At 63.1% G+C, this 22971-nt stretch overlaps 1 protein-coding gene across 8 annotated transcripts in view; it reads left to right on the top strand.

The window, feature by feature from the left end:
- The first annotated feature begins 3642 nt into the window (after positions 1-3642).
- Positions 3643-22971, top strand: part of TRPM2 (transient receptor potential cation channel subfamily M member 2) — a 47578-nt gene continuing 28249 nt past the window's right edge. For 2 of the 8 annotated variants that reach the window (XM_072739106.1, XM_072739102.1), the window contains exons 1-10: positions 4938-5070; positions 8635-8893; positions 9564-9652; positions 16049-16214; positions 16724-16904; positions 18384-18550; positions 19060-19240; positions 20049-20110; positions 21612-21812; positions 22731-22833. In XM_072739106.1, coding sequence (XP_072595207.1) covers positions 8798-8893; positions 9564-9652; positions 16049-16214; positions 16724-16904; positions 18384-18550; positions 19060-19240; positions 20049-20110; positions 21612-21812; positions 22731-22833 — 1246 coding nt within the window. In that variant the 5' untranslated portion in view covers positions 4938-5070; positions 8635-8797. Of the gene's footprint in view, positions 3830-3912; positions 4027-4918; positions 5071-5750; positions 5844-8634; positions 8894-9563; positions 9777-16048; positions 16215-16723; positions 16905-18383; positions 18551-19059; positions 19241-20048; positions 20111-21611; positions 21813-22730; positions 22834-22971 lie in introns of those variants that run through there. The other 6 variants (XM_072739104.1, XM_072739107.1, XM_072739103.1 and 3 more) reach the window with 6 other exon arrangements.

Below are 22971 nucleotides of genomic sequence, written 5' to 3'. Positions count from 1 at the left end.
GGGCGCCCCCTCCCCGCCTCCCGCCTGCATTTCCCGAGCTGAGCTCCCCCTGGATTTCCCCATCCCTAGCTCCCTGCCGGGTGTGAAGGGCCCTGGTTTCAGATTTCACCACACTGGTGCGCTTTTGCTTCCCGGAGTGAGGGAGTGAGCACCGACTCACCAACGCAGCACAGACTTGCTGAGACCAGGAATGAGGGCGCCTGGGGCGCTCGGTGGTTGGCGTCCGCCTTGGCCTAGGCCTAGGGCACCTCCCCAGGGGTGACCTCGGGGTCCTGGGATCGAGTCCCATGTCGGGGTCCCCCCAGGGAGCCTGCTTCTCCCTCTGCCGTGTCTCTGCCTCTCTCTCTGTCTCTCATGAATGAATAAATAAAATCATAAAAAAAAACCTGAAATGAAACACTGGTTCATGCGTCGGAGAAGCCGAGGGCAGTGGCTTCGCTGCCGGGCGGTCTCTCCCGCCCTCCGGCCTTCAGTTGCCCGCCCCGGATGCTGTTACCCTCCAGGCCTGCGCCCTGCTGCTCCAGTGCAGCAAAAAGCAAGCTTCTCCCCAGTGACTCAGGTGCGTGTTGGGGGATTGGCCTGACATCGCCCTACATGCCGCCCCGAATCCAACGCTGCGCCTGGCTCTGCAAGGCCTGGACTGCGGGCCAGAGCCACCTGCCCGAGGTGGGTGATGGGAGGGAGCGGAAGGACGTGACCCAGAGAAACATCCAAGAAAAAAGGAACCCGCTGCTTCCGGCGGGTGTTGCCCCAGGCCAGGTGACGGCCCCAGCACACTGCGCCTTCGGCTGCCACCACATCCTCTCCTCGTGTCCCTGCACACACTTCCTTATTCGGGGTGAAATTCCCTGCTCGGTCCCTCCGGGGCTCTGCTCACAGGATTGCCACGTGGCGGGTGCCCTGGGTCTCATGGTGGCCCCGGCTGCAAGAGGCCCGCCTCCTTCCCCCACCCTCCTGTCTGGTTCCAGCCCAGGTGAGCCATGAGCTTCATTTCGGCCGGCACCCCGTCCCAGACCCGAGGGGCTCCCCCAGAACTCCTGCGAGCCGCCTTTCCGCCCCACACCTAGGGCGCCTCCTGCTTGGGGCTCTTGGAAGCCCTGGGTGGGGGTGCACAGGGGGGAATGGGAGCGGCTTCCTGTAGCCAGGAGGGCTCTGGGGGCTGGCAAGTGTGGTCAGCGCCCTGCCTGGGTCCCGGGCCCGGGTGCGGTGCTGGGGACGGTGCTCCTGTAGCAGAGGCGACAGGGACCCAGGGGAGGAGGCTGCTCTCCTCTCTGCACTCTCGGGGAGCCTGTCCCACATGGGCAGGGACAGAGGTGCTGGACGGGCCCCGGAGAAGGAGGTGCTGGGTGCGGAGGGAGGACCTCCTCCGGGTGTGAGCTCGGCTCCTCCCGTGGCAACAGGAACGCCACTAGCTACTGAGGTCACCCCGGGGGGATGACCTCGTCCGGGGCCTGCCTGCCCTCCTCCTGCCTGCTTCTGTTTCGGGGACTCTCCCCCTCTGTTTCAGCCGCTCTGCCTCCCCACTGCTCTCAGCTGAGAGCCTCCGCGCCCCAGGGCGTGGCCGCCTGGCCTATGGAGTGGGGGCGCAAAGGCAGGCGCCTGTGGCTCAGGAGCTGGGCCTGCTGGCAACGGCGTCCTGACCACGCAGGGCCTGGGCAATGACTCGGACCTGCCCAGCCTCTGCCCTACCCTCCCCCTGCCCTCCAGCCACCCACACCCCGGGCTCCACCATCGAATCTTCCCAACTGTATCGGTTACCTGTGGCTGCGTAACAAACAGCCCCGTGCGTTGCAGCCCACAACAATACCCACTCGCGTCTCACTGTTCCTGGGGGGCGGGACTCTGGGAGCTGTCAGGCTGGTGGCCCAGACGGAGACCACACACCCTGGCAGCCCTCAAAGGGACAGGACTGTGGTGCCCTCTGCAGAATGGACACATTCTGGGCCTGGGCCTGCCTTTCCTGCGTGAGGGGCCTCAGCCAGCACCGCGGTCTGACCTGCCACCCAAGGTCCTGGATAACGTGTCTGGCCAGGGGACCTGCTTCCCAGCCAGAAGGCCCTCTGTGGTCTGGCCCCTGCGCTGGCCTCCCCCAGTCTCTTGCCACAACTGGCCTGGCCCACTCTGCTGGCCCTGGTGGCTGTCCTATCCTATTGTCCCTCAAACTCACAGACTTGAGTTCACCTCAGGGCCTTTGCACCTGCTCTTCCCTGAGGTCGACCTGCATTACTGTGCAGCCCCTGCCCTGCTGAGCTCCTCAACGTTTACGACACACAACCTGAGGTTGTTGATGCCCTTCTCCCCGTGGAGCCCTGGCCCCTGAACAGGTTCTGGGCCTGGTAAGGCTTCCGGAAGCGCCTGGGGGTGGGCTGATCCAGATGACCGCTGGGTCTGCAGGAGCCCGGAGATCCTTGGGATGCTCCTTAGTTTCCCTGAGCCTCAAATCCCTCAGCAGGGAATGGGCACAAGCCTCCCTGTCACACTGTGAGGACGGCAGATGGGCGTGTGGAGTGGGTGTGGTGCTTGGCAAGGAGCGTGCACGCTGAGTGACCCAACCGCGCTGCCTCCCTGCTAGAGGGTGACCCCGGCTGGCGCCGCCAGAGCTCAGGAAGGCCGGGCCGCAGGCGTGTCCCAATCCCCACGGCAAACCACGGAACATGCTTGCAGACAGGAGAGCAGCCACCTGTGCTCCTCTCATGCAGTGACCTGGGAGCTCGTCTCCAGCTCCCGTCCCCATCCCGCTGTGGCCCTCGGGTGGGTCACCTCCGGTTCCTGTCCCCATCCCGCTGTGGCTCTCAGGCGGGCCTACGGGGTCGGGAGCCAGCCGCTCCGAGCTGCCAGGTGCTGAGGGTCGGCCCGCGCACCGTGCCGCTCCCACCGGACCCACACAGCTGCTGGGCTGGTCTTTCTGAGCCGTTCTGGAATGCAGCCGACAGACACGAAGAGAGGAGGGAAACAGCCGTGTCCCCAGCACGAAGCCCGCCCCTCTCGGCGCTTTCTCTAGCCGGGGGTCTGCAAACGCGGCCGCTGCCTGTTTTTGTAAATGAAGTAATAGGTTTTATTGGCACACGGCCTCGCCCACCCGTTTACCTGCGGCCAGGGGTGCTTTCCGGCGGCAGAGCACAGGTGAGCAGTCAGGAGAGATCCTGGGCCTCGTCGGAGGCCCCGAGTATTTGCCACGTGGCCCCACAGAGGAAGTTTGCAGACCCTGCCCCTGCCCCCAGCCGAGTTCTCTGTCCTGGGCCCCCCGGGGCCCCCGGGCCCCCCAGGAGCCAGCAGCCCAGCCTGGCTGTTCCGTCTATTACTCATGACCAGAGCGTGCTGGGGCCAAGCGGTCAGACTGGTCTCTTTTCCAGGGACTGCGGGTTTCTTGCTTGCTGCTGGGGCTTTTTATCTCGGGCATGTTGTCCATGTCGGGGCGGGAAGAGTCCTCGGCTCACATTTCCTTTATCTGGATTCGAAATAACTCGCCGTCCAAATCAGTACTTGCTGTGTTCCTGCTTTATGGTCAAATGTCTTTTTACTTTTATGGGAAGGATGTTTCCTAAGTGCTTTTGCAATGGCGTCCTGGCCGCTGGAACGTGGCCTTCTTGTGAAACATGTGGGTTTTTTTTAAGAAGGGAAGGAGCCACGTGGGGACAGCAGGGGCACAGATGTCAGGTCAACAGTCTGCTTCACGGACTACTTCCCCTTAACCGACGTTCCCTCAGAGGCCTCGGATACTTGGAAGCCGGAGCCCGCCCACCGCGCAGCGCTGCGGTTATTACTGTGCCATGAAATAGTAACACACGCACCATATCTGTCGTCAGTGGGATGGCTCCCAGGCCCAGAGGTACCCCAGGGAAGGAGGCCGGGCCGAGGGTTGGGACACCGCTGCCGCCTGCGCTTCCTCTGCCCGCTAACTAGGGCCTCGGTCCCCTCTCCAGGGCGCGGGCAGCTGCAGCGAGCCAACCCCGCGGCAGGCACCTGCCCAACACCTGGGCTGCCGGACTAGGGATGCGGCGCTGACAGGTGGGCTTGCCCGTGCAGGTGAGTCTCTTGTAGCAGCAGTGCTCCCCCTCCCGCCTGCCCCCTCTTCGCCTCCACCAGGCTCACTGCTTTGGGGCAGGGCTCCAGGCTCCTTTGAGCCTATCAAAGTGTCTGGAGAAACCCATCAAGCACTGCCCTATACGAGGGGCTCTGATGGGTCCTCACACCTTCCTCGAGCTGCAGAGACCTCCTGAGGGTGGGACGGTGAGACAGGGGTCCTGTGGACCGATGGCACAGTGGCTGGCTCCTTCGTGGAGAGGCAGGGGCAGAGAAAGGCCGGGGGCGTTCCAGGGGAGGATGTTGTGGGCAGAAATCTGGACGCTAGGTCGGCGCGCCCGGGGGGAGGAAACCAGGGGGTGGCCGGTCAGCCAGGAGACAGCCGGGAGCCCCGGCCCCGGTCAGAGAGGCACAGGACCCAGGGGGTGGCCGTGGGGCGCTGTGGGCTGGTGGCTGGGAAGGCGAGGGCAGTGGCCTTTGTGAAGTTGGAGCACTGTGAGCACTGTGGGGGGAGGGGTTCGGACCTTCAGGAAAGCTGCGGTCGGCTGTTTTGTGGAGGGGGAGGGGATGCAGAATCCCTGCCGTGTTTCCAGCGGGGTGGAGCGCAGGCACCTGCCGGGCCAGCACCTGGCCAGCACCTGGCGGCGCAGAGGAGGTGTGGTTAGGTCTCTCCGGCTCCTCCCACCCCCGGCCCTGCCTTCCTGGAAGTGTCTCCGGCTTTGGGTCTTGGGGCAGGTCTTGAGGCCCCCTGGGGTCTCCTGCCCCCGCCACCCGGCGCCCTCCCCGCCCTCGGGCGCTTGAGGAGACTCGAGCCCTCCCAAGGGGAGCCCCTGCGAGGAGCCGGGCTAGGGGTGTCCTGGAGGCGGGAGCCCGCAGGCTGCCTCGGAGCCAGTGACGCAGAGTGCGGCGGGCGGGACCGCGCGGGCTCAGCTCCCCGAGATGCGGCAGCCCCGCGGGCACCGGCTGCTGCGCAGCCGGCGGGGGACCGGGCAGGGGTGCCCCTCCCCGCCTGCGGACGCAGGGCACCGGCACCCGGCGAGGACACAGGTGGCAGGGCCGGTGCGGGCGGTGGGAGAGTGTGGGGGGGGAGGGGGCGTCCCGGGTCCAAGGGCGCGGCAGGGACGCTGGCACAGCAGCGAGGCTGGGGGGCGGGAGTCGCGGGGGCGCAGGGCGGGATGCGAGCTCCGGGGTAGGGGTGCGGGCCTGGGCGCAGGCTGCAGGCAGGATGCGGGGTGCGGGGACCCAGGCTGCAGGCGGGGTGTGGGGCACGGGGACCCAGGCTGCAGGCGGGGTGCAGGGTGCGGGGACCCAGGCTGCAGGTGGAGTGCGGGGACCCAGGCTGCAGGCGGGGTGTGGGGCACGGGGACCCAGGCTGCAGGCGGGGTGCAGGGTGCGGGGACCCAGGCTGCAGGTGGAGTGCGGGGACCCAGGCTGCAGGCGGGGTGTGGGGCACGGGGACCCAGGCTGCAGGCGGGGTGCAGGGTGTGGGGACCCAGGCTGCAGATGGGGTGCGGGGACCCAGGCTGCAGGCGGGGTGCGGGGTGCCGCAAGGCCCGGAGCGGTCTGTCGGGGGTGCCTGGCAGGCACCTGGGGAGACTGGGAATTTGGTCCTTCTGGGACTGAAGCTCAGGCCGCAACTCCTCCTCCTACCCCCCCCCCCCGCCCCCCCAGACCACAGGGCTTGGGCTGGCGCTTCAGCCCCTCACCCAGCCTATGGCTATTTATAGTCTTGACAGTGTTTTCACGGCCTGGATTTCAGAGGATGCCTGAGGTGGGGAGCTGCAGGGAGCAGGTGCCCAGTAGGAGAAGCAGAGGGGCGGGTAGGTGGGACCCCTGGCCAGGGCGCCCTGGCGTAGCCTCACCTGTGAGGTCTGGGGGGGCTTGGGCTGGGGGCGAGGGGGCCCTACCTTTGCATGCTGCCCCGTCTGGGCCCAGGTGGTCCCGTTCAGACACGTCCTCTACTTTTCATTGTGTTTGGGCTCGGGTCTATTCCCAAGGCCGCGGCGCCGACTTTCAGCGGGTGCCCCCTGGGCTGCGGGAGCCCCAAGATGGATGAGGGGTGCCTCCTGGTGCAGAAGCCCCCGCATGGCCCCTCCTGGGCACCCGCGCTCATTTCCTGTGGCCCCTTAGTGCCCGTCTCCTCCCGAGGACTGCACCAAGCGGCGCTCAGGTTTGGGTCCCCACCCCACGGGGGCCAGGCCTTGCCCCGCTCGGCCACTGGCGGGCTCTATGGCAATGCATTCCTGCCAGGTGGCCTCTGCCAAACGGCATTTATAGATTTGCATTTTTTTTGTATTATAGAAACATAGAGCTATACTGATTTCACATATTAATTATAATTAGGGTTTATACCATTATCTACTACTTTTTAAGTCCATTGGTTGTGTTTTGGGTTTTTTTCCTTACCCGTTAAATAAACATTTCTGGACATACAGCAAAGCGGAAGGCATTTTACAGTGAAACCTGGATGTTTGCTTTGTACCCGTATGTGCAGGCTCGCCTGCTGGCACATTCTGTGTTTTTATGTATCTGAGTGCCTGTCTTCTTGGAAGTCATTTAGTTTCAAAGTGTTCTTTTTTTTTTCTTTTTAAAAAGATTTTGTTTATTTATTCATGATGAGAGACACACAGAGAGGCAGAGACACAGGCCGAGGGAGAAGCAGACTCCCTGTGAGGAGCCCGATGTGGGACTCGATCCTGGGACCCTGGGGTCACGCCCTGGGCCGAAGGCAGATGCTCCACCACTGAGCCCCCCGGGTGCCCCAGTTTCTAAGTGTCCTTAACACACACTTATGCTATTGCATGTGGAGAACTAGAGCTACGAGCCAGGGTGACCGTGTGTGCTCTTGGGGGGATGTGTGAAGAAGGGCAGTGATGGTCGGATTCGGGGGAGAACCTCACAGAAGGTTGGAGGGGGGACTTAATAAGGTCATGGTCAGCCTTGGGTTTCCAGACTCTTCCAGGGCCCAGACTGTGGGATGGGGGAGGGGAAGAGGGGAAGGGTTGGGCCAGTGTCTCCAGCTGGGATTTGGGAAGGTCTGCTTGGGACCCCGATGGGGGTCTGACCAATGAGACCATGGAGGGGTACGCCCAAGAGTATCTTCGGGCGGGAGGCCTTTAAGGCCCCAGCCTGTGGTCCCAGCGCCCGCCCCCGCCCTGTCCTGGCGGTGGGAAGCCCTCTGGTCCAGGTCCGTCTGCACACTGGCTATCAGAGATTTCCCAGCCTCCTTTTCGTCTCCTGTCACTGGGAGCATTTCTCACTTAACTGCTTCCCTGGAAACTGGTTGTGGGGCCAGGGGAGCTCTCCGTAGGACAGCCGATGGCCCTGGGAAGGCCACGCAGGTGTGGGGCACTGTCACCTCTGGGCGGGCTGCACCACAGGCCCGGGAGGGACTGCTGCCCGCTGTTGCCAGCAGGTGTGTGCCAGGCGTTCGGGCTGCTGTCACCGCAGGCCCCGCCACCACCGGAGGACAACAGTATTGTCATAGCCCTGGAGGCCCGAAGTCTGCGCTCAGGGCCCCTCTGGGTCACCAACTCCTGTGTCCTCACAGTGGGAAAGGGGCGAGGGAGCTCCCTGGGGTCTCCTTCTTAGGGGCGCTGACCCCATCACCAGGGCTCCCCCTCCTGGCCCAGTCACCCCAAAGACCCCGCCCCTACTGCCATCACCTTGGGGGTCGGCTTCAGCGTGTGAGCTTCGGGAGAGCACGTCCACTCCTGGCCCCCACATCATGTCCTTCCCCCATGAGAGGTAGGCTCACTCCATCCCAACAGCCTGAGTTTGAACTCATTCGAGCATCTACTCCAGGGTCTGAGTCCAAAGTCTCACGTAGGTCGGGGGTGGGGAGACCCCAGGCACGTTCATCCCAAGGCAGACCCCTCCCAGCTCTGAACCTGCCCGAACACAGTGCTGGGGCACAGGACAGACATTCCCATCCCGAAGGGGGAGCAGCTGGAAGGAAGGACGGGGTGATGGGGCTGCCTCTGGGGCCTTCACAGCGACCTGAGTGTGGGACCCAGGAAATTTAACAAAAATCCCCTACCCCTGGACAAGCAGAGCAGGACTGATTCCATTTTGTGCTACACCTGCCACCTCCTGTATGGCCCCCACATCACCTGCTTATTGCTTAAGGCGCTGCTGCACCCTAGTCAAGCTGCTGGGCACACCCTAATCGGAAATCGGCTCATAACCCTGCTTTGTGCCCGCCAAAACTGCGCGCCAATTCTGACCAAAGTAATAGGCCCGCTCAAGTGGATACTATAGGGTAAGGTGTAATTCAATTGGCCACCTGCGTGTGGACCGACAGGACTGTGCAACTTTCTGTGCATCCCATTGGCCGCTGGCCCCTATAAAGCTGCTACGCCTCTTAGTCTCGGGGTCCAAGTCCCTGCTCCGCTGTGTCGGGTGCACTTGGACCCAAGCTCGAGCTTGTAAATAAACCCTCGTGTGTTTGCATCGGTGTCGGCTCCTCGGTGGTTTCTCAGATTCGCAATCTTGGGCACAACACTGAGGTCACTATCCTTGTGGACCGGCGTGCGGACAGGGCCCCCCAGGGGAGACCCATGCTTGCTCCTCCCAGACACCTGCCTCGGTTCCCTCTCTGACCTGTTCCAGCTGCCCTCCATGGTGTCCTTCTGGAACCTTCAGCCTCGCGAGCGGGAGGACAGGCCGTCCTGAGGGAGGCAGGAGGCCGTGGAAGCTGGAGTGGGAGCAGCCCCCGACCCCAAGGAAAGCCGGCTCCAGGCAGGAGGAGGGCTTTGGGGTGCAGCCCAGGAGGATGGCTGACCTGGGCATGGTCTCCAATCTGCGACGCAGCAACAGCAGCCTCTGCAAGACCAGGAGGTCGCAGCACCTGTTTGGCAACAGTGCAAAGGTAGGTTCCGAGGGTCGGCGGAGTCGCAGGTGAGGCCAGGTGACCTGTGGGGCCGGGTGACCACCGGGGAGGGGTGTGTTGCCTGCCGCACAGAGGCTCAGCAGAGCCGGGTGGGGGACTGCAGAGAAGGCAATCGGCCGGGTCTGCCCCCTCCCATGGGCAGCACGGCCCCAGCATGTTCTGGGTCTGGTCAGGAGGGCGCTGGGTAAGTCCTTCAGTCCAGTCCTGACTGGGGCCAGACTCCCCCTGACGTCCCCGATTTGACTGGGAGGGCCCTGGGCGCCACCGGAGTCCTGGGCCAGATTCCCGAAGGCCCCGGGATGGGATGTGCTGAAGGCCACGTTTAACCTCCCCGGCCCCCGGTCAGGTGGGCAGGAGGGCGTCCAGCTTGCCGTCTCGCCTGGACGGAGGCAGGTGTCCAGACCCTTACGCGCCACACAGTTTTGTTCCCGAGCGTTGACAGAGGAACTGAAAGCTCTGGGATGCTCACATGGGTCTCTGGGGAGAGTGACCCCCCGGGGCAGTTCCTCTGTGGGAACCCACAGCTGACAGGTCGGCCAGGGCGCCTCCCTGCCCCCCAGCCTCCCCGAAGCCGGACGGGGAGCTCAGCAGCGTCCGGGAGCACTGATGGGATTGCCCAGGGATCTCCAAGTGACCTTCTTACCCGCAGCAAGAAAATCTGAGCTCGTGGATCCCTGAGAACATCACGAAGAAGGAGTGCGTGTACTTCGTGGAGAGCTCCAAACTGTCTGACGCCGGGTACGTGGCCTGGGGGCGTTCCCACGGCGCGGCCTCGGCTGCTGGGGCGTCTCCCCCACCCCGGGGCTTGCTGTGGGGGAGCAGCTTCGCCCCTCCTGCCGCAGAGCGGGAGCAGAGAGCGTAGGTGCGTCGCCAGCTGTTTGGCTCATTGCTCTGTGGACAGAGCGGGCGGGCGCCAGGGCCGGGGGCTGTTGGGGGGCACAGGGAGAGCCCACAGCCGAGACTCCCTCCCGCGGGCAGCCCCCCATGCTCCCAGACCTTTCACTACGGGGCCACTGGCTCCCCAGCGGCGCCCTCCGTGGGTCGTGGGTCGGGGGAGCCACGGGCGGCTTAGCAGGACGCCCCCGGGAGGCGTGCATGCCCTTGGCGTTCCTCGCGGACGCTTGGAGCCCAGCCGCGGGCGCACGTCCCATGCAGACACTGCCCGTGGGCTGCTTCTACTCCTCCCCTGCCACCTCCTGAACTCCTGTTGCCGGCGCTGCCTCTGCCGGGCAGCCCTCCCTGACTGCCCTGGGAGATGACCTGTCCCTCCGCCGCGCTCTATATACCTGTCCTTTATACAGGCGGCTGCACCACGATTGTGTGGCTTTGTGGTGGCGGGGTCGCTTTCTCACTTCCCACCCTGGACAGTCAGCACCCTGCTCGCGTGCGCCGAATGACACGGGAGGAGCAGCCCGTGCGGGGAAGGTGGGGAGATGATGACGCAGAGCCAGGTAGCAGTGGCCCCCGGCGAACATGCACTCCCAGGGTCCCGTGGCCCACCCCAGGGTCCTCATGCCCGTGCACATGTTGGGGTTCATGCCCCCGGCGTGGCTCCACTTCGGAGGACAGTGCTCACCTCTCGGGTCTGGGAGCAGGCCCCCGGGGCAGAGACAGCTGCCATGCGCCAGCTCGTGGTGAGCTCTGATACCATGGAGGCTGCACCGCTCACCGTGACAGCGTGCAGAGTCCTTTGCATCAGGGTCTCCAGGTTTATTTTTTATTTTTTACTTATTTTTTAAAAATATTTTTGTTTATTTATTCATGAGACACAGAGAGGGGCAGAGGCACAGGCAGAGGGAGAAGCAGGCTCCCTGTGGGGAGCCCGATGCGGGACTCGATCTCAGGACCCCGGGGTCATGCCCTGGGCTGAAGATGACGCTAAACTGCTGAGCCACCCAGGTGCCCTGTTGCAGGGGCTTTAGGTGATGCAAGCTTGAGGACAGGGTCCCAGGTGTTCTGGGGACAGCTCCAGGGCTGGGGCATCAGGAACCCCACAGGGAGGGCTGGAAGCTTGGTGAGATGCTTCTGCGAGGAGACGAGGACCCCTGCACCCCTGCTGCCCGGGAGCTCACCAGGTGTGTTGGACGTGCTGGAGGCGGCCGGTGTCTGGCTCCTCTCCAAGAGCGCCCGTGGCCCACGGATGCTTTCCCAGGGCCCGTTCACTGAAGAGGCGGCCATCCTGAGGGTCGCTTGTTTGCCCTCTCGGAGATTTGGGGTGTGCGGAGCAGTCAGGTGCCTGGTGGTTGGGGCCTGCCCGGCTGCCCAGCGCCCCGGGAGGCACAGAGGAGGGCAGCGCGTGCACAGTGCGTCCACAGCCTGCTGCCCAGCACCCCCTCTGCTTCCCGCGTGGACAGTGCTCCCAGGGGCAGGCCGGCCTCGGGGGTTGGGGGGCGACTCCAGTCAGAACGGCGCAGTGGAGGCAAGTTCCCGGGGGTCCTTGAGGCTGCCCCATATGTTTGGGGACAGGCTGTCACAGCACCGGGACACACAGCAGGCCTGGCAAGGGAAAACACACGCAGTGACCGGAGAGCCCCACGCTCAGGCCTGAGATGCTCTCCCCTCCCGAGGGGCACGCTGGCCGTGCACCGAGATTTGTCCTGCAAAGCCACTGGGGACTCGGTGCCTGGGGTTAGCCTAGCCACCCCCACCCCCGATTCCAGGCCCCAGGGAAAGCAGGTGTGCCGCCTAAATCCCGGCGTTGGCACAGCCGGGGCCCAGGGAGGAGCCGATGGGTCAGGGACCGTGGGGGCAGCAGGGGCGGCCGTGTGAGCAGGTCCCTCTAGGGACAGCGGTGTCAGGCCTGCCAGGGTCTTTCCCGTCTCTCCAATCATATGGGTCTCCCCAGTGGATGCCATAGGGCCTGTGGTCCTTCCTGAGAGTGGAGGACCCAGGAGAGGAGGGTGGGGACAAGCGGAGGGTGAGACAGATTTATTTGTGCACCGTGAGCATGTCCATCACGGGTGCCAGGGTCTCCCCCACCCTCTTCCCGCCCCCGTGTCTGATTAGTCCCGCGGCCTGAGCTCCGTCCTTCCTCCACGGCCAGCCTGGATCCTCCCCCGTGCTCTGTCCCCTTTGCTTTGCCACCTTGGCCGGTGGGTTCTGTTCCCTGGAACCCAAATCCTCCTCCGTAAAACAGAGGCTGACGCGGGTGTTTTGGAAACTTTCTTGAGGACGAGGCGCCCCCGGACGGAGCAACCGCGCCTCCCAGGCCTCAGCCCTCCTGCCCCCGGGCTGCGGCTCCCAGGGATGCCCGCCGGGCCCAGGAGCTCCGCAGACACCCTCTGACTATTTCATTTCTGGGCCAGCGGACTCGGTGCGGTTTCCTGCCCTGTGTGAGCGTGGGAAGCCACGTAGGTTTAAGATCTAATCTCAGCGGAGGGCGGCGGCACGGGGCGAGCCAAGGAGGCGCCCGCCGCGGGTAGCAGAGGCCTAAAGGCTGGGGCAGCACTGGGCCAAGGTGCAGGAGCTGAGTGCCCACCTGGTGGCTCCCTGCCGTGCCCTGGAGTGCGGGGGTGGGGTGGGGGGTGCAGCACGGCCACCCGGAGATCCCTGCCCCTCTCCGTCAGTGGCGAGGGAGGAGGTCAGAGGGCGCGCTGTGAGCTCACCATGGGCGGCCCCTGCGGCCACGACACGCAGCAGGAGGGGCCGCCCTGGACCAGCCCAGGGGCACCTGGGTACAGGGTGGGCTGTGGCTCTTTTAATTTTGTATTTAGATTCAATTTATTTAACATATGCGTGTTGCTAGTGTCAGGGGAGGTCGGGGACTCGTCGGTTACATGTGACACCCGGTGCTCACGACATCCGGTGCCCTCCTCAACACCCGTCCCCGGTGACCCCGTCCCCCAGCCCCGAGGCTCCTTGAGCCCCGCCCCCATCTGCATCTGTCACCTCCCGACGGTGGCCGTCCTGACGGGAGTACGGGGTGGGGGGTCCCACGTGGTGCTGGTGTGTCTCCCTGACGCCGAGGGACGGGGAGCATCTTCCCGCGTGCCTGGGCCCCGTGTGGGTCTCCGCTGGAGACGGGTCTGCTCACGTCTCCTGCCCATCTCTTGATGGATTGTTCGTCGCTCGGGTGTTGAGTTTGGATCTCGGACACCAGCCCTTCGCGGGGGAGACGCTCGCAAGCATCCCCGCCCACCCCGCAGGCCTCTTGGTTTTGGTGACTGGCTCCTCGGCTGTGAGGACGCTTGTGATCCCGGTTAGGCCCCACAGCTCACGTGTGCCTCCGCGTCCCTTGCTGTTGCAGGCGCGGTGACCCAGGGCGGCTGCGGCCGAGGCTACCAAGGCTGCTGCCCGTGTCTCCTCTGGGTGTTGATGGATTCCTGCCTCATTTAGGTCCTCCGGCCGTTCCAAGTCTACTTTGCAGGTGGTGTAAGAGGCTGTGGGTCTCTACCCATCCTCGGTGCTCTGCACGGTCAATGTTTTTGCACTAATTTTATAAATTATTTCTAGCGGCACCCGGGTAGCTCAGTTGGTTGGGCATCTGACCGTGGCTCAGGTCATGATCTCAGGGTCCTGGGACCGAGCCCTACTTGGGGCTCCATTCTCAGCGGAGAGTCTGCTTATTGTTCTGCCTCTCCCCTCACTCATGCTCTCTCTCTCTCAAATAAATAAATAAAATCTTTAAAAATTCCTTCTAGAAGTTCATCTGACCCTGAAAACATTTTGTAGGGTGGTTGGCGGGGGGGGGGGGGGGGCAATGTACTGTTTTCCGCATCTAATGGCGGAGAAATGGAGAGCCAGAGCGTGTGAGACCGTGCAGTGGGTAAGTGGAGGGCTGCTCAGCTCTCCTTCCCCTGTGCCTCCTGGTCCCGGTGTCACCGGGCCTCAGACTGGTTGTCCTATCTCACAGGTATCTTGTGTTTCAGGTCACTGGATAGTAGTAAAAAGTCAGAACCTACAAATTCATAATTTCTGATTAAAAGAGGTGTAAAGAACACAGTTCTTTATCTCTCTCTCCGATGAATAGCAGTAAAGGAATACAAAGTCTGAACCCGGGACCATGAAGGAAGTAAGAGAGGAGGCCAGCGCTGCTAGAGGCGTGGGGGCATTCTGCTGAGGAAAGCAGAAGCCACGGCGGCCCGTCCCAGAGGTGGGGTTCCCCTGCGGCATCACCCAGGAGCAGCCAGCTGGGCCCCGGGCAGGGCTGCAGGTGGGCGCGAGGAGCACCCTGCTGGCCCTGCGTCCGGAAGGTGCTGCTTTGAGCCTGCACCTTGTGTTTGGTGGGGAGGGGGGCGGGAGTTTAGCCTTTTAATTTTGGAATAATTATAGATTTTAGGAAGTTGCAGAGATAAAACAGGGAGCTCCCCAGGTTCCACCACCGGTTCTGCACTGATGTCCTCTGCCCCCGTCACCCTAACCCCCCAGGAACCATGAATCTGTTCTTCGTCTCTATAACTTTCCCACTTTGAGAATGTCACACCAGGAATCCCACCCTATGTGAGCTTTTCAGTTTTTCTTTCTTTTTAATTTTTTCTATTATTTTTATTATTATTTATTTATTATTATTATTATTTTTTTGCTTTTCATTTTTTCACTTAGTGCAATGCCTTCGAGATCCAGCGGGCTCGTTGTGTGCATCCATCCCGCTCCTCTTTACTGCCGAGTGGTCAGGTCACTTCCAGTTTGCCTCCATCATTATAGTGGAAGTGAGATTTTTGTAGAAAGTAGATAATTGGGTCTTATTTTGGTTACAGCTTATTAAAATTGTTTTCATAAAGACTCCTAACTCTGGGAATCGAACTAGGGGTGGTGGAAGGGGAGGTGGGCGGGGGGTGGGGGTGACTGGGTGACGGGCACTGAGGGGGCCACTTGATGGGATGAGCACTGGGAGTTATTCTGTATGTTGGCAAATTGAACACCAATAAAAAATAAATTTATTATTAAAAAAAATTAGGTTTTCAATTTTGATCTCAGCATAGGTACTGTACAGCGTAATACTGGTTTCGGGAATCCCAATATAGTGATCCAGCACTTCCATACAGAACTCAGGGCTCATTGTGATCGGTCATAATTTCTTTACATGCTTTCCCAGCTGCCCCCTCTCTCTCCTCCCTCTGGGACTCTGATGACACGCACGTTGGATCTTTTGTCGTAGTTCCGGAGGTCCTAGCAGCTCTTCGCTTGGTGCTTTCTTCAGCTCAGCTCTCTCTCTGGTGTTTGTATTGGGTTATTTCTTTTCTTTTTTTTTTTAATAATAAATTTATTTTTTATTGGTGTTCAATTTGCCAACATACAGAATAACACCCAGTGCTCATCCCGTCAAGTGCCCCCCTCAGTGCCCGTCACCTGGTCACCCCCACCCCCCACCCACCTCCCCTTCCACCTCCCCTAGTTCGTTTCCCAGAGTTAGGAGTCTCTCATGTTCTGTCTCCCTTTCTGATATTTCCCACTCATTTTTTCTCCTTTCCCCTTTATTCCCTTTATTCCCTTTGTATTGGGTTATTTCTATGTTCTGTCTTCAAGTTCATAGATTCTTTCCTCTGTCACCTTCATTCTGTGGCTGAGTTCACCCACTGAGTTTTTTTTTTTTTTAATTTTTTCGTTGTTTAGTGCATCTTTTACTTCTAAATTTCCATTTGATGTATCTTCTATCTCTTTTCTGAGACTTTATATTTTTTTATTTTTTCCCCAAGTGTGTCTACCATTCCTTGGTAAAGCACTTTCATGACAGCTGCCATAAAGTCCTTGTTGGGTGATCCTAACGTCAGTATCACTTGGCACTGATGGCTGCTGTTGTTTCTCATTCTGGGGGAGATTTTCCTGGTTCCTGGTATGACTAGTGATTTTTGATGTAAAGCTGTGATGTGTTTGGTATTATAAGATTCTGCGTGTTCTAGCAGGTCCCCTGTGACGTATCTACAGGGAAGGGGGAGCATCACCTCATTATTGCCACATGGGGATGGAAGTCCAAGCCCCTCTCAGCCTGAGTTGACATTTGGCAGGGAGGGGCTTCTTGTTCCTGTGGGTGTGGGAGGGATGCTCAGCCCCCCGCTGGGCCTCCACTGACACTGCTGCTGGGGGAGCCTCGTCACTGCTGGGGGGGTGAATGTCCTGACACCACAGGGCCCTGTTGTCACCCCCGAGGGGAGCACAGAGGCACCTGGCTTCCTTTGGTAACTGTGGTCTTTGCAGGAAGGTGGTATGTGAGTGTGGCTACACGCGCCAGCAACACTTGGAGGAGGCTACCAGGCCCCACACTTCGCAGGGCAAGGATTGGGATCCAAAAAAACATGTCCAGGAGATGCCAACAGATGCCTTTGGTGACATTGTTTTCACGGGCCTGGGCCAGAAGGGAAAGGTTGGTCCCCATCCCTCCATCGTTCTCACTGTGGACTCACATCAACCTTCCATGATCTGAGGTGGCCATGATCCGAGGCCTTCCTGGTGTGGGGAGAGCTGGCTAAACCCGGAGGCATGGAACCTGCCAGCACAAGGGGAGGGCTGGGCGGGGGCTCCAGAGGCTCACGGGAGACCACGGTGCTCTCAGAGGTCTCCATCACCACCGAGTAGGGTGGGCCTTGGGCTGGGTGCGTCCCACACCACAGAAGCAGGGTAGTGAGGGTGCTGTGGGCACGGGGCTGGTCTCCCCAGGGTGGCCTGACATCCCGCTGGGCCTCACTTCTGGGCCTTTGCCCCTTCCCCCTTCCTCTCAATCTGTGGCCTGCTGGGATGGGGCCACTTTTACTCATTGGCTCTAGACCCCGGGTGGGAGGTGGCCCGGCGTGGGGGTGCCCATTGCGTCTCTGGGGCTGGGCTGGCCCCCTGCTGACACGGGCTGTCCTGTGCTGCCCTCTGACTTCCCTGCAGTACGTCCGCCTCTCCCAGGACACACCCCCCAGCGTGATCTATCACCTCATGACCCAGTACTGGGGACTGGATGTCCCCAACCTCCTCATCTCCGTGACAGGCGGGGCCAAGGACTTCAACATGAAGCCCAGGCTGAAGAGCATCTTCCGAAGGGGCCTCGTCAAGGTGGCCCAGACCACAGGTAGCCTGGGGGTCACACTCACCCGGTCTGTGCTGGCCCACGTGGCTGCTGCTTGACTTGCTTGTGGGGCCGCCAGCCCTAGCCAGCTCCCCATAGCGCCACGGGCTCTGCACCCACAGGAGGCCCGAGTTAACCATGAGCTAACGTGGTGGCAGCGGGAGGAGGCGGAGGCCCTTGTGTTAGTTGTGGGATGTCAGTGAGGGTCTCTGTTGGCTAAATCCCTGTGACCTACCTGTCCGTCCACATCTGGGGAGGAGGGGCTGCAGGTGAGCTGATTGCCTTGGGGTCCCCTGCCCCCCCATGCCACGTGAGCTCCACAGGAGGCGGCCCTTGGCGCGCTCTCAGAGTGACGCTGGAGAAGCAGCTGAGGTGCCCGTGGCCTCCAAGGGGGTGCTACCCTGGGTGGGTTGATGGCGGGAAAGCAAGGATCCTGGGACCGTGTGAGACGGGCCACCCAGAGGACACTGACTGACCCTCTTTCTAGGACCTGGTGAGGGCCACACCCTCCGTTTGGTCCTTGACCCAAAACGGGCTCAGTGTGAGTCTTCTCGGGCACATGTCTCATGGGGTTTCCTGGCTAAATGCAGCCAACCATCACCCAGGCTGTGACCTTGGCTGTGAACCCATTAGGTGCTCACCTGTCCCCCAGGTAATCATAATCGCAGGTGACACTTTTACCACGTGTTGATGGTTATCTTTTGCATGTTTAATAGCAATGTCCTTGCTGCCACTTCCCCGCCCCAAAGCCAGCACCACGGGTATCAGCCTGTTCCTATGGCAACACCACAGGCACCACCTCCATGCTGGTGGGGGTGGGGGGGGTCGGCCTAGGGCAACCCACACAGTGAACCTCACCCTTGGCTTGCATTCTGGGGATGCAACTGCAGGTCCGGGGCTGCAGCTCCACCCCGCGTCTCCCCTTATCCAGGACACAGGTTAGGGGAGTAGACCCCACTGGGGATCCGCTTTCTCGTGGCAGGAGAGGTGCCGCAAAAGCAGCTGGCACGGATTCTCAGCCCCAGGCCTGGTGCTCATCCTGCCCGCCTGCCTGTGCGAGCCCAGCGGGTGCCCGGGTCCGGCTGGGCAGGGGGGCAGGAAGGGTGTGCACTGGGGGGCCGCGGGCAGCATGGCGGCGAGTTGGTTAGGGGCAGGGGTTCGGCCCCCCACACCCAGGCCCCAGGAGCTGAGGGGAGGAAGGGACGTTTACGTCTTTAGAATTCAGACAAACGTGTGCCCGAAGCCAGGACAGAGAAGCTGCGGGGCAGGGGGCTGCGGGGCGGGGGGACAGAGGCCTGCAGGCGGGAAGTCTTGGGCCCCGGCGCCCCACCGCGAACACAGAACCGCAGTGTGGCTTCCTCCACGGCCCTGGTTCCGGGCCTCACACCTAGTTAGGAAGCGGCCGCCCAAAGCACACAGGGCCCTGAGTGTCAGGCTTGCACGCGGCAGGTGCACAGCTCTGCCCCCCTCCCCTCTGCCCAGGGGCCTGGATTATCACCGGCGGGTCCCACACGGGCGTGATGAAGCAGGTGGGCGAGGCGGTGCGAGACTTCAACCTGAGCAGCAGCTACAACGAAGGCGAGGTCGTCACTGTCGGCATCGCCACGTGGGGCACCGTGCACAACCGCGAGGGCCTGGTCCACCCCTCGGTGAGCTCAGCGCCTGCTCCTGGGGCGGGCCGTGGGGTCAGAGGAGGTGGTGAGTAGGATCCCGCCAGGTGCTGCCCCGGACGGGCCGCCGTCTGGACCCCGGGGTGTGATGTCGCCTGCGTGTGTGGACTCGCCACACTGGAAAGCCAGTGCCTGTCGTCCAGCACGCGATGGTGGGACGGGCATCACGGAATAGCTGCACGTCCTCATTCCAAGAGGGGGACTGTGGCAGGAATAAGGGGGCCCGGGTTCCAGGCGACCTCCAAGCCCGGTAGGGAAATCCGTTAGGTTGACACGAGGCTCTGTCCTGTGGCCTCCCCTACCCCCCGCCCCAGGCCACTGCCCCAGGGACCATCATGCCCTGCTCTTGCAGGTTAGCCACTATCTCCATATCTGCTGTGGCTCTTTTTCCAAATTACATAACGTTTGTAGGTCCTGGGGATCAGGACCTGGACGCCCCCTTGCCTAGCATTCAAGGCGCAGGACGTCCCGTCTGTCTGTGTCCCCAGGGCAGCTTTCCTGCTGAGTACATCATGGACGAGGAGGGCCAAGGGCACCTGACCTGCCTGGACAGCAACCACTCCCACTTCATCCTTGTGGACGACGGGACCCACGGCCGCTACGGGGTGGAGATCCCCCTGAGGACAAAGCTGGAGAAGTTCATATCGGAGCAGACGAAGGAAAAAGGAGGCGAGTGGAGCACGTCTTTGAGGGCTTTCGGGGCAGAGCGGGGGCGGGCTGGCCAGGGGGTCTGGGGCAGAGCCGGCCATGACCAGGATGTGAACAGGTGTGGGGCCGGGGGTGCCCTCAGACACACCTGGATTCCTTCCCAGCATCTCTTTGCACTTGTTCAGCAGGAACATCTCTCACCTGGTTTAACCGGTGGGGGGAGGTGGAGGCCAGCGCCCCGCTTTTCTGCTCTCTCTCAGGTCACAGAACCCCCGCAGTCCCTCTACACCACGCACGGGCTCAGTTCAGAAATAAGGCGCAGAACGCGGCCCTGACATCTTTCCCCTTGTGGGCGAGATGGGGTGGACTCTAGGGCTCGGGAAGGACGGACACAGAGATTCGCACACGATTTGGGGGGCGGAGAAGGGACCCGCAGTGGCAGGAGGTTCTGGCTTGTGCCGTTGGGGGGCACTCCCTGTGGGTTAGGGTCCCCTAGAGGACCTGCCTTGATGGCACCTTACGCCCACGGGCTTGGGCTGTCCCCCGAGGCATGCCCGGGTCTGAGGGAAGCCGGCCGGTCGTGGTGGCCGGCCAGGGGGACAGCGCTGCCCCCTCCCGCCCCAGACGGGAGAACGAGGACGCGGCGGGGGAGCCATCCCAGGGCCTGCAGAGCGAGCAGCCTTGGGAAGCTGCTTGGTACCTGGCGCCTGTCTCCCGCCGGGTGCTCCTGCTGCGGCGAGGCTGGGGCTGGCAGGAGGTGGGCCAGAGCGCCCAGGTGGAGCGTCGAGCCCCCGTGGCCCCTAAATCGGGGTTCTGTGCCTCGTCCCAGGTGTGGCCATCAAGATTCCCGTGGTCTGTGTAGTGCTGGAAGGGGGACCCGGCACCCTGCACGTGAGTACTGGCCTGGCGGGGGCCCCTGGGGCCGAGCTCTGCTCAGGTGGGGCTGCTGGCCCGAAGCCCCCTGACGGGCATCCCAGTGGGGTCACTGGTGGGGTTGGAGGCAGGAGCAGGAGGTGGGTGTGTGGCAGGGCCCTTCCAGGGATGGTAAGAAGGCGGCCCTCCAGGGGGTGCCCTGCTGTGGGGGGGTGTGCAGGCTTCACCCTGGGTGGCCGGGAAGAGGGGCCCTGGGTGGGGGGACTGCAGCTACGATGGGGCCGGATGGCTCCCCTTCCAGGACCGCAGGGCGGCCACAACCTCCCGGGAAGGCTTCTCGGGGTGGCGGACTTCAGACCCCACCCCAGTCCCCCGGGACCAGCAGCCGAGTGTAAAGCAGGCTCCTGGGTGGTTTTAACACAGTCCCCGGAGGACCCACTACGGTGTGGGGTTTGCCTTCCTGGTGGAGCTGAGCCACCGCGGCCTGGGGGGCAGGATAACGTCACAGCCTGCACGGGTGGGGCAGGAGGGGGCCCCCGGGAAACGTCCGTATATGTTCAGTGTTTGCAGGAGGATTCCTAGGGGATGGGTGGGAGGGCGCCCGCGGGGGCGGATGGGAGGGGACCTGGGGGTACGGATGGGAGGGGACCCATGGACAGACGTGAGGGGATCCAGGGGACAGACAGGAGGGTGCCCGGGGGGAAGGACAGGAGGGGACCTGGGGGGACGAACAGGAGGGCACCCAGGGTGACGGACAGAAGGGCGCTTAGGGGGACAGACGGGAGGGCACCTGGAGGATGGACAGGAAGGGACCCAGGGGGATGGATGGGAGGGCCCCTGAGGGGACGGATGGGAGGGGACCCAGGCGACCGATGGGAGGGCGTCCCGGGGGATGGACAGGAGGGGACCGGGGGGATGGATGGGAGGGGACCCGGTGGGACAGATGGGAGGGCTCTGAGGGACTGGAGGGGACCCGGGGGGATGGATGAGAGAGCCGTTGAGGGACAGATGGGAGGGGACCCGGGGGGGATGGATGGGAGGGAACCTGGGGATGGATGGGAGGGCCACTGGGGGACGGATGGGAGGGCACCTGCCCCCACACACATGGAGCACTCTGCACGGGGCCCTGCAGATGGCACCAACACCTGCCTCCTCAACCTGGGGGGTCCCGAGTCCCTCCCTGAAGGTGACATCGCCAGGTGTCTGGGGCTGTGCCCTGGTGGTCCTGTCCCGCTGGGATGGGCAGCACTGGCTCCTGCAGATGCTCCTGGGCCGCAGGGGTGCAGGGCTTCAGGGGTGCGGGGGTCACGGTCCACCTGTGCCATAGGCTGGAGGGAGCTGGCCAGTCGGGCTCGCGCCCCCCGCCGTCAGGGTGAGCCCCCCTTGCCCCACCAAGCTCCATGTTTTCTGTATGTTTCTCGGGGCCCCGAGGCCCTGAGCCAGCGCCGCCGCGAAGTGCCCGGTGCGGGGGGGCGTCGGGGCGGGTGGGCGCGGGGCTCACGGGCGCCCTTTCTTGCAGACCATCTACAACGCCATCACCAACGGCACCCCCTGTGTGGTCGTGGAGGGCTCGGGCCGCGTGGCGGACGTCATCGCCCAGGTGGCCGGCCTGCCCACGGGCGAGATCACCATCGCCAGGATCCAGCAGGCGCTCAGCGTGTTCTTCCACGAGATGTTTGAGACCCTCCCCGAGAGCAGTGTCGTCGAGTGGACCAAAAAGGTGAGTGAGCACACGGGCCCGGGGGTGGGGGCCATGGGGTGGGGGGCACAGTCTGTGGGGTCATGGGGTGGTGGGGCCTGGGGGGACCCGGGGAGGGTCACGGTCTGTGGGGGTCATGAGGTGGGGGGGCCCGGGGTAGGGGGCATGGGGCGGGGGGTATCACAGGGTGGGGGGCCATGGGGGGCACGGGGTGGGGGACCCTAGGGGGTGAGGGGCATGGGGTGGGGCCCGGGGTAGGGGGCATGAGGTGGAGGGGCCTGGGGTAGGGGGCATGGGGTGGAGAGTGTCACAGGGTGGGGAACCATGGTGGTCATGGGTTGGGGGGCCCTGGGGGTGAGGGGCATGGGGGTTCATGGGGTGGGGGGCCACAGGGGGCACAGAGTGGGGGATCACAGGGGGGTCATGGGGTGGAGGTCACGGGATGGGGGCATGGGGGGTCATGGGGTGGAGGGTCACGGGGGTGCATAGGGTGGGGGGCCTGGGGGTGAGGGGCACAGGGGGAATGGGGTGGGGGGCATGGGGTGGGGGGGTCATGGGCGTGGGGGTCCCTGGCTGACCCAGTGGAGGGCGGTTGCGGACGTCGGCACCTGCTACGGGTTCGGGCTCTGCGGGGGCAGCAGCGCTCACTGGAAAGGGGGCAGGCGGGCGCAGTTCTTGGGGGCTCTATGGGGACACAGTGATCCCCGGGGCGCTTCCTGTGGTCTCCGAGCCACTGAACGTTGCATACCCGCCCTTGCGGCGTCTCCCTCTTCACGGCCCGGGCCGTGGGGAGGCGAGGTGGTGGCCGCGGCCGGCAGGCAGGCAGGACTTGCGCCTGGGCTCTGGCTGCGTGTCCGGGGTCTGTGGTTCTGCAGGTGCCCTTCGAGGAGGCGGGGCCCTGCTTGTCCCCCAGACCTCAGCGGGCGGTGTTTGTCGCAGATCCAAGACATCGTGCGGAGGCGGCAGCTGCTGACCGTGTTCCGCGAAGGCAAGGATGGGCAGCAGGACGTGGACGTGGCCATCCTGCAGGCCTTGCTGAAAGGTGAGGGCCGGGCCGCCCGGGGCGAGAGGGAGCCGCGCAGTGAGGGTCCCCAGGACCCTGGGCTTGCAGGGGCCGGACACGGAGGCCTCGGTCAGGCAGTGGACCGTGCTGGGCTGGGGCACCGCGGCGGTGCTGGCG

This window comes from Vulpes vulpes, chromosome 15 (assembly GCF_048418805.1).
Source record: "Vulpes vulpes isolate BD-2025 chromosome 15, VulVul3, whole genome shotgun sequence".
Classification (NCBI taxonomy): domain Eukaryota; kingdom Metazoa; phylum Chordata; class Mammalia; order Carnivora; family Canidae; genus Vulpes; species Vulpes vulpes.
This window is presented reverse-complemented; position numbering and strand designations above follow the sequence as displayed.